The sequence below is a fragment of the Polypterus senegalus genome, chromosome 15 (assembly GCF_016835505.1).
Source record: "Polypterus senegalus isolate Bchr_013 chromosome 15, ASM1683550v1, whole genome shotgun sequence".
Classification (NCBI taxonomy): Eukaryota; Metazoa; Chordata; class Cladistia; order Polypteriformes; family Polypteridae; genus Polypterus; species Polypterus senegalus.
Genome location: NC_053168.1, coordinates 131,178,705 through 131,193,032, shown reverse-complemented (window position 1 = coordinate 131,193,032; position 14,328 = coordinate 131,178,705). Strand labels below are relative to the sequence as shown.

Genomic DNA, 14,328 nt, shown 5'->3' with positions numbered 1-14,328 from the left:
ATCAACTTTGGTGTGCAAACAGCAGACGTCTAATCACAAGAGTAACGTGGAGAGAGGAATTGTGATTTGTTGGAAGAGAGAGGAAGATCACTTGTGCTTTTGCTACTTGTGGAGGATTTGGTGAAGTCCCTCCGATATAAAAGGGAAACATCCCACGAAGGACCCAAGAGTCTGACTGTCAGGGACGACACCACACCAGTCCTACCTAAATGTGGCGGGACGCCGGGGGAGAGGACATATCCAGGGCAATAACCCCGAACACGAGAGGGCACGGGTTTGGAGCTTAGGAGCTCAATCCTGCTGTGGCCCGTGGCCATCACCAGGGGGTGACTGGACAGTTCCGGAGTCCTGGACTTACCCAGGTAAGTCGGAGCTGGGAGGAAGGAGGGCAACACTCAACTGGAGGAGGACAGTGCGGTGTTGAGAGTATTGTGGAGAGAGGAACTGTGATTTGTAGAAAGACAGACAGACAGAGATCACTTGTGCTTTTGTGGAGGATTTGGTGAATAAACCATCCTTTATTTGAACCCGGGACTCTGTGTGTGTGTGGGGCTCCCCGACTTCCTGTTTTGTTTAATCAAAATATGTAGAGCTAATAGCACTTTAGTTTGTTAAAAGCCCATATTTTAAACATTTTGGAATACTCTGTTATTTACGTACTTCCGCAATGTGATTAGCGTAATGTGATTGGCGGAGTGGTGGATCTGAGGCTAGGGATCTGCACTGGCAATCAGAAGGTTGCTGGTTCGAATCCCGTAAAATGCCAAAAGAGACTCTGCTCTGCTGGGCCCTTGAGCAAGAACCTAAACCTGCAATTGCTTAATGCTTTGAATAGTGAGAAGCGTGCTATATAAATACAAAGAATTAATTAATTTCCATAATGTGATTAGATTCATTTATTATCCAACCCGCTATATCCTAACACAGGGTCACGGGGGTCTGCTGGAGCCAATCCCAGCCAACACAGGGCTCAAGTCAGGAAACAAACCCCGGGCAGGGTGCCAGTCCACTGCAGGGCATGAAACAAAACCCAGGCAGGACACACACACACACTAGGGATAATTTAGGATCGCCAATGCACCTAACCTGCATGTCTTTGGACTGTGGGAGGAAACCCATGTAGACACGGGGAGAACATGCAAACTCTATGCAGGGAAGACCCGGGAAGTGAACCCAGGCCTCCTTATTGCGAGGCAGCAGTTCTACCACTGTGCCACCCTAATACATTTATTTTGTTCTCAAAATCATTTATTTATTTGTATTTAATACTTATTAGTATTTAAAAACTATATACATAGGGGCACAACTTTATCCTTCTGCCTCAAGCGAAAACACCTCCAGGCCCGGCTCTGCCCCGTAGATACCACATGCACTCGGTGAGCGACCTAAAAGACATTGAGACTTGTTGGCATTCTGTGATATTCTGCTAGTCAGTAAGTGACAGTGTCGGGTCAGAGTCGCACATTTAATAATTATCACAGCAGAGGATGTGAGACTCGGCTGATGGTAGAAGAATTGTGGATTCTGATGACGACTTTAAGGTGGAGTGTCAGACCCGTTGACCTAATAGGCGTCTTCTGTGAAGAGTTTTGCACGATCTCTCCGAGTTTGCATCCATCTTCTCCAGAGATTCACAAAGTCCACACACATGGTTAGGAAGATGCGCTGACAGCACGCTGCCGCACCCACCACACGACAGGCCACCTGGGTTGGCACCCGAGATAAAATTAAGGCGTATTGAGTAAAAAAACATTTATTTAGTTAGAAAAGTCACTGCTGTTCTCCTTTAGTGTGGGGAGGTGACCTCGCAGCAAAAGAAAGACCCCCATTTCAAAAGTCCCAGCTTGGTGTTGAAAGGATTAGCCTTCCTGTGGAGCCGCCTTATGACTTCAAAGGTGCATATCATGATATTGTGGGCCTGATGAACACAATGAAAATGATCAAGACAGATGAGATCTTTTGAACTATGAAGTACGGATGTTTTATTATTATTGCTGTTTGTAGCTGTAGACTATTAAGGATCAAGAAACTGCCATCTTGTCATAGATACAGCAAGTATAATTTAACTGATTGTATTTTGCATTGTTAAGAATGCATTTCATTACTCGCTAGACACAGCGGTCATTAATGAGTGCCCCCATCAACTCCTGTCTTCGTATTTATTCTTTGTCGTTCTATGCAGAAGGGTGATAATTTTCCAGTTTGCTCTTTAAAGATGACAAGTAAAGCCGCCTTCTCGGTAAATCCAGATCATACCATTCCACATCAAAGGCTGATCATCTTTTAAGCTGGGAAACCTCTTGTAGGTAGGCGGCAAACAACTTTGTGCCCTCAATGTAGTTGTATCTGGAAGAGAAATACAAACGGGATATTTATGAAGAACCATCTAATTTCTGTTGCTCACATATCCACAAAAACCCAAGTCTCAATCTGAACCACTGAAGGAAGGCAGTGATTTATCTACGAATGTGGGTCTTGGTCATTGTGGGACAATTTCAAAAGTGCATACATGATTGAGAGAAAGTTCTGATGGCACCACAATCATTTTGCAAAATCACAGGCACCTATAATAATAATCTCTCTATTATATAAAACAAATCCTGCGACGAGACGAGACTTTTTGAAAGAGATTTTTTCAAGTCACGCCCTCCTCATTTTCAACCACACCCGCGGTCCTCTCACCTCTCATTCATGTGACTGCTTTTGACAGATACACTTCCTGCTCTCATAGCTCATATAAATGTTACATTTTCCTCACTTTAAGTTCCCAATTAAAGAAGACATATTATGTCAGTCAGTCAGTCATTGTCCAACCCGCTATATCCTAACTACAGGGTCACAGGGGTCTGCTGCAGCCAATCCCAGCCAACACAGGGCAAAAGGCAGGAACAAACCCCGGGCACAGCACCAGCCCACCACAGCATACACACACACACTAAGCAGACACTAGGGACAATTTAGAATCGTCAATGCACCTAACCTGCATGTCTTTGGACTGTGTGGGGAAACCGGAGTACCCGGAGGAAACCCACACAGACATGGGGAGAACATGCAAACTCCATGCAGGGAAGACCTGGGAAGTGAACCCGGGTCATATTACTGTGAGGCAGCAGCACTACCATTGTGGCACTGTGCCAACACAGACATATTATGTCCAAATCTTATTGAAAAATTTCATCATGAAGGGTTATCAACCAAAGAAATGAGTACACGGGCAATCCTAACACCGAGAAATGAGGAAGTCAAACGAATTAACAGCAAAAAATTGTCACTCGGTTACACAGCAGATTGGTAAAATGCGTATCAATAGTCTCTGCTGAAGCAGTTGGTGGTGATGGTGCAGAAGATGAAAACAACAACTTACAATATCCTGAAGAATATCTACAACCGTTAACACAGTCTGGTCTTCCACCGCACAAATTACTGTAGAAAGAAGGATGTATCCAAGAAAGGTAATGTAGTTCATCTTCCGCAGATAACATTACACAACAAAGGAGATCTTGATATGCCATTTGTATTAAAACGTTTACAGCTTCCCGTTAGAATAGCTTTTGCCAAGACAATTAACAAATCACAGAGACAAACATTCAAAGAAGTTCTTTTATTTAATAGAGAGAAAGAAACGAAATTCAATCACGGACAGTTATACGTTGCGTTGTCATGATAAATGTCCAAATACGGAATCAAAATTCAATGCGATATTGATGATAGTTTTACAGTAAAAGTTTAAGTTTAAAAAGTATTTGTGTGTTAATTTCAAAGCCAAACAGAACAAAATCGTAATACCCAATGAATAACTCTTAACGCAACATGAAACATAATTTACTTTCAAATGATTACGTTTTACTATTTTTTACTATGGCTAATTACTTGCTGTAATGCACAATAGTTAGTTCTATTATGCATATGTAACAATTCCCTTGAAAATATCAATCTGTTTACATTTTACATCCACATCTCCAGAACCGCAAAGAAGCTATCGTGTAGCGCAGGCCCAGGGGTTGGCGTGCGCAGCGAGCAGGGTTTAAAGCCTCCTAGTAATAATAATAAGAAGAATGCATTTTATTTATATAGCGCCTTTTCCATGCTCAAGGCACTTCACAGAGTCAGGGTATATGTATCATTGGATACCAGCAGTAAGGAGGCATCATGGAGCAAGACATACAGGACGTCCATCACAAGATGAATACGAAATGAAGATATTGTGATGCTGTGTTGCAGGCTGTGTCATGTAGTGCACAAGGCTAAATTGAACAATATTATAGTAAAAGTACACGAGTTTGGGATGTTGTCAGCATACAACTGGATGACTTTGACGTGTGGATTATGCAACACAAGTAATGAGATTTCTTTTCATGGCCGGCTACAATATTGTTTGCAGTTGTCCAGCATTGGTCACCATAGATACCATCCATCCATCCATTATCCAACCCGCTAGATCCTAACTACAGGGTCACGGGGGTCTGCCGCAGCCAGTCCCAGCCAACACAGGGCACAAGGCAGGATACAAACCCCGGGCAGGGCACACACTAGGGACAATTTAGAATCGCCAATGCACCTAACCTGCATGTCTTTGGACTGTGGAAGGAAACCCACGCAGACACGGGGAGAACATGCAAACTCCACGCAGGGAGGACCCGGGAAGTGAACCCAGGTCTCCTTACTGCGAGGCAGCAGCGCTACCACTGCGCCACCATGCCACTCCATAGATACCTGTTCTATAAAAAACGTTGTTATCTCCATTTTAATAATAATAATAATAATAATAAGTCGCATTTATAGAGTGCCTTTCATAAACCCAAGGTCATTTAACATATAGATGGAGAGAAAGAAAAAAAAGATCACACAGAAGGCAAAAGTTCATCGAAGAGAAAAGTTTTCAGTTGGGATTTAAAGGTGAAGGAAGAGGATCAAACTCGGAGAGACTGAGGAAGAGAGTTCTGGAGTTGAGGGGCCGTAACACTGAAGGACCTGCCTGCCCAGGGTGGAGAGTCTGGTGTGTGGGACAGTAAGGAGAAGACCTGAGAGGGCGACAAGGAGTGTAAGGAGCTCGGAGCTTAGTGAGGTATCGGGGGGTAAAGGTTATGTAGGGCTTTGAAGGGGAGAAGCAGAATCTTGAATTTAATCTTTGATGGAAACGGTAGCCAGTGAAGCTGGGAAAGAACAGGGGAGATGTGAGCAAAATGCTTTCTGGTGAATGTACTGTAGGCTCTGTATAGATTTTGTAGGGAGGCAGAAGAAGAGGGAATTACAATAATCAGTACGAGACATTATAAAACAATGAGCCACATTTTGAGCATCAGACAAGGACTGAAATGGAAGGAGGCAGGCAATGTGACAGAGATCTTCTTCTTCTTTCAGCTGCTCCCATTAGGGGTTGCCACAGCGGATCATCTTCTTCCATATCTACCTGTCCTCGTTATCTTGTTCTGTCACCCCCATCACCTGCATGTCCTCTCTCAGCACATCCATAAACCTCCTCTTGTCCTCTTTCCTGGCAGCTCTATCCTTAGCACCCTTCTCCCAATATACCCATCACCTCTCCTCTGCACATCTCCAAACCAAAGGCAGTGTGATGTAGATGATAGAATGAAATTTTGGACAGAGACCTAATGTGTTGCTCAAAATTAAGTGATGAATCAAACAACAGACCAAGGTTTCTGACAACAGCAGCAGGTTTGACAAAAGTACCATCAACAGAAACAGAGAAAGTTGGGAGTTTGGGCATACCAGTAACACATCAGTGATGCAGTGATTTTGGAAGAAAACCTGAGATTAAAAGTACAATCTACTTAATGTAGTTAACATATAAATAAAAATGTATAATTTATCATTTTTGGGTGTAGTGTTCTTTTTATGCAGGTCCGTGTGGTGTATTGGTTAAGGCTTTGGACTTCAAACCCTGAGGTTGTGGACTCAAATCTCAATCCTGACACCATTTGACCTTCCTGGGCTCCAATTGGAAAGAAATGTAACCAATCTTTCTATAATACGCTACCGTGGCTGTTCGTTTGTCTGTCCAGGATTTTAAATCACCTGTAGCTCTCAAACCGTTTGAACTATCGACCTGAAATTTGGCACACATATACTACGTGACCTCTACTATCCACTTCAGGGTGATGATTGACTTCCAAGGTTATTTCTATTTTTATTTTTATTTTATTGTTGGCAGCCACCAGCAGGGTGGCCGTGCAGCACATATGTACGGGCACCGTTCTCATCCCTAACACCTTCCCTGTCACTTCCCAATACCTCTTCATATCTTAAATCATTTTTTTTAAGGCAGATTGAAGACTTGAGTGCCAGCTTAAATGAAAAATTAAAGAAAAGTAATTGCAACACATACACCGACTTAATCAGTTTTAACGTGAAAAGATGCCAATGAAAGAAGAGAAGCAGCGGGCCGCTAGAGTGGAGAAAAGAAGAGCTGCTCAGGATGTAACAAGCGCATCAACCTCTGAGCAAACGAATGATAAACGTACAGAGAAAGAGGATGACAACTAGGAACAGTCAAGTCACGTGTATTCACTGCACGTTATCATTATAGCAGTGCGCCGTTACTGGTTGTAAAATAAATGCTGTAAGTCGCATTGGCTTAAGGTGTTAGCCAAATAAAGAATTGCATACAGTACACTGTAATCACAGAATCAGAGAATCATCATCAAGTTTTATTGGTTCATTCCAACTATTTGAAAGTAAAATGTATTTAAAATAAAATACTTTCTCACAGTTTTAGGTGTCATTTTTAACTATCAGTTATTGGGATAATTCAATGTTCATATTTTTTATTTTTGCATTCACACCTTCGCATTTTAGGTTGACTTCACGTTATTTCACTTTTACACCTTCTATTTAATTTGGTTTCACGCTGTTTTAAATTAATTTCTTAAGCTTACTTTTAATTGAATTTCACATCATTGACTGTTTTAATTAATTCCACAGCCTCACTTTTTTCAGTCAGTTTTCTCTTCTTACTTGTTTATGTATTTTTTCTAAATATAACGCTCTCATTTTTTCATGAATTTAACTTGCCCACTTTTTAAAGCGGTTGCCACGAGGTGCTACGTTATTGATCTAGTATTCCGTGTCTGGTCGCGGTCTGTGTAAGTTTTTTCCGTGTACTTCATGTTTTTTTTTGTCTTCACGTACCAAAGACGTTCCTGTTAGATGACTTTGCAATTCTAAATTGGCCCAGGGTGTGTGAATGTGTGCGTGGGGGGAGCACGGCAGTAAACAGGCACCTTCTGCAATGGTGGCCCCCGTCTTGCACCCGATCCTGCTGAGTTGGTAAATGGTAATGGTAAATGGCCTGTATTTGATATAGCGCCTACTAGAGTTCAAGAACCCCCCTAGGCGCTTCACAACACACAACGCTGGTGATGATAAGCTACTTTGTAGCCACAGCTGCCCTGGGGCACACTGACAGAGGCGAGGCTGCCGAACACTGGCGCCACCAATCCTTCCGACCACCACCAGCAGGCAAGGTAGGTTAAGTGTCTTGCCCAAGGACACAACAGCTGCATTCTCATGCCGGGAGCGAACCTGCGACCCTCCGATTGCTGGACAACCCGCTCTACCGACTGAGCTACTGCTGCCACTCGTGATTTTTTTTTATGGCCCACTGTTCATTACCGTTTTTTTCTTGCTAATTTCTCTTCTTCCCTTCGGATTTTAATTACATTGCAATGTATCAATTAATGAATGTCTAATAAGAAGCAACAGTAAATATAGTTTATCATCATGGGAATATTGCACCATGAAGCCTGAATCGCAATGTGAATCATATTGTGGGGTAAGTGTATTGTCACATGTCTAAAAGTCACAGTTTTAACTTTTGACAACATTCAGAGTGGCGTCTGTCTCTTTTCTGTGCATGTTGGTGTAAATCATACACTCACACATAGTCCATCTACAGATCTCTCTTTTATGATTTAGAACATACTCCAATGTCACGCCTTGTTTAAAAGCTCCTTGTCTTTAAAACACTGCTTATGGTTTACAAAGCCTTAAATAATCTCGCTCCATCCTATATTTCAGAATGCCTTTCACCTCACACTCAGATCTTCAAATGAGGGTCTGCTTAGAATTCCGAGAGTTAAACTTTAAAGAAGTGGTGAGCCGGCCTGCTAAAGTCATGCAGCTAAAATCTGGAATAGCCTGTGTGATATATGGCCGACAGTCCATCCCGGCCAATACCCCCAAGCCGCCAGATGGAGCCCTCCCTGCGAGGTGGAGATGCCCCGCATTCCAGCAGGGCATCATGGTATGTGGAGTTTTATTTGCACAGCCCTGCTGGATAACGTCAAGGCCACCAGGGGACGCTGCAGGGAGGCCCAGAGACTTCCCGGAAGTGCGTCACAGTCACGGGGACAGAAGAAACAACGTACTTCCGGGTTGAAGAAAAAGAGTTTTCACCTGAACCAGAAGTGCTGGATAATCACATGGACTGAGGGATCAGAAGCACTTCCAGGTCAAGGACTATAAAGGACTGTGGGAGATCCCAGACGGGCGAGCCGAGTTGGGAGGAAGGGAACAACGCGTCTGGGAGTGGAGGATTGTTACTGGATTATTGAGTATTGTGGAGTGGAGGCTGCTTTGTGCACTTATTTATAATAAAAAGTCAATATTTGGGACTTTCATCTGGTGTCTGATCTGAGGGCTCAAGGGGATGACAGCACCCCCTATCTGTCACACCTGCCAATAGGAATTTGCCAGGCTAATACGGCGGAGCACTTTAAAAAACTGATAAAAACCTGTTATATTAACATGGCTTTCTCGTAGCTTCATTTTAATTTAATCTTGATATTCTGTATATGCATTGAATTATCATTTTTATCAAGGCTCCACAATCCGTACTAACCCCAACTTTCTCTTCTGTTCTTTTTCCGATTTTCTGCAGTGCCAATCTGTGCCACCACCACCTGATCAGGGCACCATGCAGTCCCTACATTGATGGATTGAAGGCCAGAGGTCCACATGACCATCATCATCAAATTCTTACACATGAAGCCTGAAAACCGTGAGGACTGATTGAGATCATTGATGTTTGGTAGAATGCTCAGTGGGGGCTGGCTGGGTGGTCTTATGGCTTTGGAACCCCTGCAGATTTTTTTTTTCTCCAGCCCTCTGGAGTTTTTTTGTGTTTTTCTCTTGTAATGGATGGCCAGTTTCATATTCCGGCCCTCACCCCCAGGCCGCCAGGAGGAGATCTCCCAAGAGCATGTACGGGCCTCATGGACTATGTAGTGTTTATGCACAGCCCGGCTGGATACCTTGGGGGCCACTGGGAGTCGCTGTCGGGAGGCCAGTGGACTCGCTTGCGCACTATGACCCGGAAGTTCGTCACAGGAAGAGCGACAGGCTTCCGGAGTGAGGAAAAGCATTGTTTACCCTGACCCGGAAGGAATAAGGACTTGTGGACTGTTGGATTGGGAACACTTCCGGGTCGGGGAATATAAAAGGACTAAGGGAGCTCCCAGACGACGAGCTGAGCTGGGTGGTAGGAGGGCAACGCGTCTGGGAGATGGAGGATTGGTTTATTGAGTACTTGTGATTGTTTAATGAGTAGTGTGGAGTGGAGGGTGCTTAGTGCACATCATTATAATAAAAAGATTTATTGTAGCACTTTTACCTGGTGTTTGGCGTGGTACCTGAGGGTTCAAGGGAGCGATAGCGCCCCCTACTGTTACACTCTGTACTTCCTGGCCATCGGACCTTACTTTATTCTTTGTACTTCCTGGCCATCGGACCTTACTTTATTCTTTGTTACTTAGTATTGCCTAATTTTATTTTTATATGTTTTCTTTTTTCATCCTGTAAAGCACGTTGAACTCCATCATTTGTATGACAATGTGCTATAGAAATAAATGTCATTGTTGTTGTTGAAATCTTACCGGTTCATCTTTTCATTTTGTGAGTGAAGGCCATCGTCATATCCTCCAATTGGGAGCATTATGATTTTCTTGCCTGTGACATCCTGGAGGGTCCTTGCCACTGGGATAGAACCACCTTCACGGATTCGGTCAGGTTTTAAGCCAAACACTAGAAACAAAAGCCAAGAGAAGAAAGACATTGTGATATTTCAGGTTTATCACACCCTTTCATTGTTCTAATTCAATTTTTCACACTTTTACACCGTTTATCAATTATGTGGATTCACAGTAGTATAAGTCGCAGCCGACAGAATGCAGTAAATGAGATTTTTAGTCTGTCAAGAGGCCCGGTGTTTAATATTGAATTTACCAGAGGGACCAAATACAAGAGTATTGTTGGTGACATATTTGCAAGTGACTACTGTTGCAGCTCTGAGTACCTGGTGAGGAATGTGGTTCTCCTCTGTGAAGTCAGCTGCAGATGAGGAGTTGGCTGTGGTAAGGGCAAGTGAATGGATGTAGTGGTTGAGGTTGAGGTGACGCTGAGATTCACAGCATCCAAAGACGGGGATTTGTTTACTTTATTGTGAGGACTCCCGGAACATACCCAGCCTTGACCCGACATACACACACACTCACACACAGAGACACTATTAGTGGCACAAAGAATAGATTATTAACAATGAAACATAATAATCACATAACGAAAAAAGAACACACAAGATAACCAAAGTCACATACATGAAGGCCGTCCTCAGCTCCCCGACAGTGATAATAAATCACAACACAAACAGCAAACATTAAACACTAACAACAAAGTCCAAAACAGTCCAGCACAGCAGGGGCAGTTGATGATGGATATGTGATTGAAACATCCTGTAAACAGCTTTCTGAAAGCAACGTCAAGTTTTGTCCTACCAGTTTCCTGATACGGTGTGGGTTTTGAGGTGATTGGGAGCGTTATAACCTATAATCACTAAAAACCTTACCCCTCTGAATGGCTCTTTCTGCGGCCACGTAGATTGGATCCTTGACATCAGCAAGCCACGGCTTGGCTCCAATCACCATGCTGATTTTGAGTGTGTTTGGGCTCTTCCGCAGAGCAAACATAGAATTCAAATAGTCAGTCACCTAAAAAAGCAAAAAAGTATATTAACATTTTATATGAGATCTGCCTGATGGATGTACTATTGAAAGTCTGGAAAACTTTAAAATATGGGGAACAGCATAAATGATTTTGTGAGTGCAATTTACCGTCTATATATGAGGGGGCACTGTGTAATAACATTCTCTCTTCTCCTTCAACTCCTGCAGAAACGAAGATTGACACCTCTCCCACTGTGACATCACTTCCAGGGTCAGACCACCTGTACCAGTCTCTTCCTCTCAGAATCCATCATAAGAGGAAACAACTGAATCTTGGACAGACTGACTGATTTGACTGATTTCAAGGATGTCTCAGTTTAGCGCATTACTACGCATTGCTTTTGTGTAACTTTAATATACAGGGTTTGTCTCCAGGTGCCTCAGACCCTTTATTTTATGGTCTTTTCACCTTTACAGTGGCATAGTCGGCAGGATTTCTGAGGGAAAATTCAAACCATGAATGTGGCACAAGACGTAGCAGAATTTATGCAGAGGAAAAACTCCAGGTGGGGCAACAACAGACCCAAATCGCTGAAGCAGAGATATGTGGGATGTTATTAACACTTAGTAAAGCCGGCCTAAGAATTAATGCAAAAAAATGTTTCTTTGCTTTATCTAAGGTGAAATATTGGGGCTAATTTCTGGGTAGAGACACTGTATGTCCCCAATGTACTATAGTTAATGCCATACTTAACTGGCCCCATCCAAAAACCAAGAGGCAAATCCAGGCTTTCTTACATTTGGCAAGGTTTTATCGCTGGTTCATTCTCCAAGAGGGTCACCCCTTTAATGAATTTGACAAGAAAAGGGGCTCCTAATTCAGTGGTGTGTGGGATGAAACGTGGGTCGAAGCAGCGCAGTTCCAGGAGGGTATCAGCTAGCCCCATCCACAACGCCTGCAGAAGGCTTGCCTGTTTCACCCGGGATGCTACAAAAATGGACAGTCCCTGGAAGGAGGCATTCATTTGGAACCAGGACACCAGCAGAGGCCAAGCTCCCAATGGAGTATCTTTAAATAGGCTAAGAAAAGTCTGTCTTTTGGGTTTTTGTGTTTTGCTCCAATCATTAAATCGGGTTGCCCAATTGACACCCCAGCGTTTCTTCTGGCTTCTTAGTCTTGTCATTCGGACATAATATAGTACATTATTTAGCTCAGGGGTCCTCAATCACGGTCCTGGAGGGCCACAGTGGCTGCAGGTTTTTATTCCAATTAGTTTCCCAATTAGAAGACAGTCCATGCGGATAATGAAACTTGGTATTTAACTATATGGCTTGTTAATGCTTGCATTTATCCAAGAAAACTTTTAATTGCACTGTAGAGTTTTCTTCTGTGAGAACATTATCCATGTGTTTTGTGGACCAGAATAGATTTAAACTTAATGGTTCTTCCAGTTCCCCTCTCATTCATTTCTAAACGCTTTTTATCACAGATACTTTATGGTAAGCACGTTAGCTGGAGAGCTGCTGGTTTATTGGTTATCTGCATCTCATTATTAACTAATGTCTGGTTAAGAAAACAGGCAACAATTAAAACTTAAATGCAGCTGCTAAAATCTAAAATAGACAATTAAGGGTAACAGTATTGGTAACAGGCAAGAGAACTAAGATAAAGCCCAAAAAACGTATTGCTTTAGTAGTAAATAAATGGGTTCTAATTAAGAAACTGGTTAAAGTGAAAACCTGCAGCCATAGCAGACCTCCAGGACTGTAATTGAGGACCACTTATCTACAGAGTAACTCACATTTGGCTTTGATGAATGAAAGCACCAACAAGACATAGAATTAAACACCAACTATCATTATCAGCAAGGACTGAGTTCTAATTAAGACACTGGCTGGAATTAAAGCCCGTAGTCACTGCGGCCCTCGAGGACCGGGATTGAGGACCACTGATTTAGTTTATGTATGTAACTTTGTGGACCTGCAGAAAGCATATGACAGGGTGCCTCGAGAGGAGCTGTGGTATTGTATGAGGAAGTTGGGAGTGGCAGAAAAGTACGTAAGAGTTGTACAGGATATGTACGAGGGAAGTGTGACCGTGGTGAGGTCTGTGGTAGGAGTGACGGAGGTGGGATTACATCAGGGATGGGCTCTGAGCGCTTTCTTATTTGCAATAGTGATAGACAGGTTGACAGACAAGATTAGACAGGAGGCCCCGTGGACTATGGTGTTTGCTGTTGACATTGTGATCTGTAGTGATAGTAGGGAGCATGTTGAGGAGACCCTGGAGAGGTGGAGATATGCTCTAGATAGGAGAAGAATGAAGGTCAGTAGGAACAAGACAGAATACATGTGTGTGAATAAGAGGAAGGTCAGTGGAATGGTGAGGATGAGGGAGTAGAGTTGGCGAAGGTGGATGAGTTTAAATACTTGGGATCAACAGTACAGAGTAACAGGGATTGAGAAAGAGAGGTGAAGAAGATAGTGCAGGCAGGGTGGAGAAGAGTGTCAGGAGTGATTTGTGACAGACGGGTATCAACAAGAGTGAAAGGGAAGGTCTACAAGATGGTAGGGAGACCACTATGTTATATGGGCTGGAGACGGTGGCACTGACCAGAAAGCAGGAGACAGAGCTGGAGGTGGCAGAGTTAAAGATGCTAAGATTTGCATTGGGTGTGATGAGGATGGACAGGATTAGGAATGAGGACATTAGATGGTCAGTTCAAGTTGGACGGTCGGGAGACAAAGTCAGAGAGGCGAGATTGCGTTGGTTTGGACATGTGCAGAGGAGAGATGATGGGTATATTGGGTGAAGGGTGCTAAGGATAGAGCTAAAGGACGAGAGGAGAAGAGGAAGGCCTAAGAGAAGGTTTTTGGATGTGGTGAGAGAGGACATGCAGGTGATGGGTGTTAAGGAACAAGATGCAGAGGACAGAAAGATATGGAAGAAGATGATCCGCTGTGGCAGCCCCTAATGGGAGCAGCTGAAAGGAGAAGAAGAATGTAACATTGTTGCTCTGGCTTATGTTGCACCATGGTCTTGGGGAATACTATTTGGTACACATATAGATGATATGATAATAAAATCCATTTGACTTTACATGATTAATTTGCTAAATGTCTTTACCTGTGTCTCCACTATTTTTGGATCCATATTAGGCACCTGACGAATTGAAAATTTTGCAACCACTTTTGCTGGTATAACAGTCTTGGTGCCAGAAGCAGAAAATGCGCCTTCTATTCCATGGATACTTAGGGTGGGGTATCGCCAGCGATGGGAAAGAATATCAACCTGTTCATTAAAAACACACACAATTAGAGAAAGGTTTTCTCCTCAAATCAGAAAGTGACAAATAAAAAACGGGCCCCT

At 43.2% G+C, this 14,328-nt stretch overlaps 1 protein-coding gene across 1 annotated transcript in view; it reads right to left on the bottom strand.

Annotated features, from left to right (window-relative positions):
• Window positions 1-1,962: 1,962 nt before the first annotated feature.
• Window positions 1,963-14,328, bottom strand: part of zgc:114181 (uncharacterized protein LOC619255 homolog) — a 44,621-nt gene continuing 32,255 nt past the window's right edge. Inside the window, exons 9-12 of the mRNA XM_039736871.1 lie at window positions 14,086-14,250; window positions 10,862-11,003; window positions 9,894-10,041; window positions 1,963-2,346 (exon numbers count right to left, since the gene is read on the bottom strand). Of these exons, the coding sequence (XP_039592805.1) occupies window positions 2,277-2,346; window positions 9,894-10,041; window positions 10,862-11,003; window positions 14,086-14,250 (525 nt within the window). The 3' untranslated portion in view covers window positions 1,963-2,276. The remainder of the gene's footprint in view (window positions 2,347-9,893; window positions 10,042-10,861; window positions 11,004-14,085; window positions 14,251-14,328) is intronic.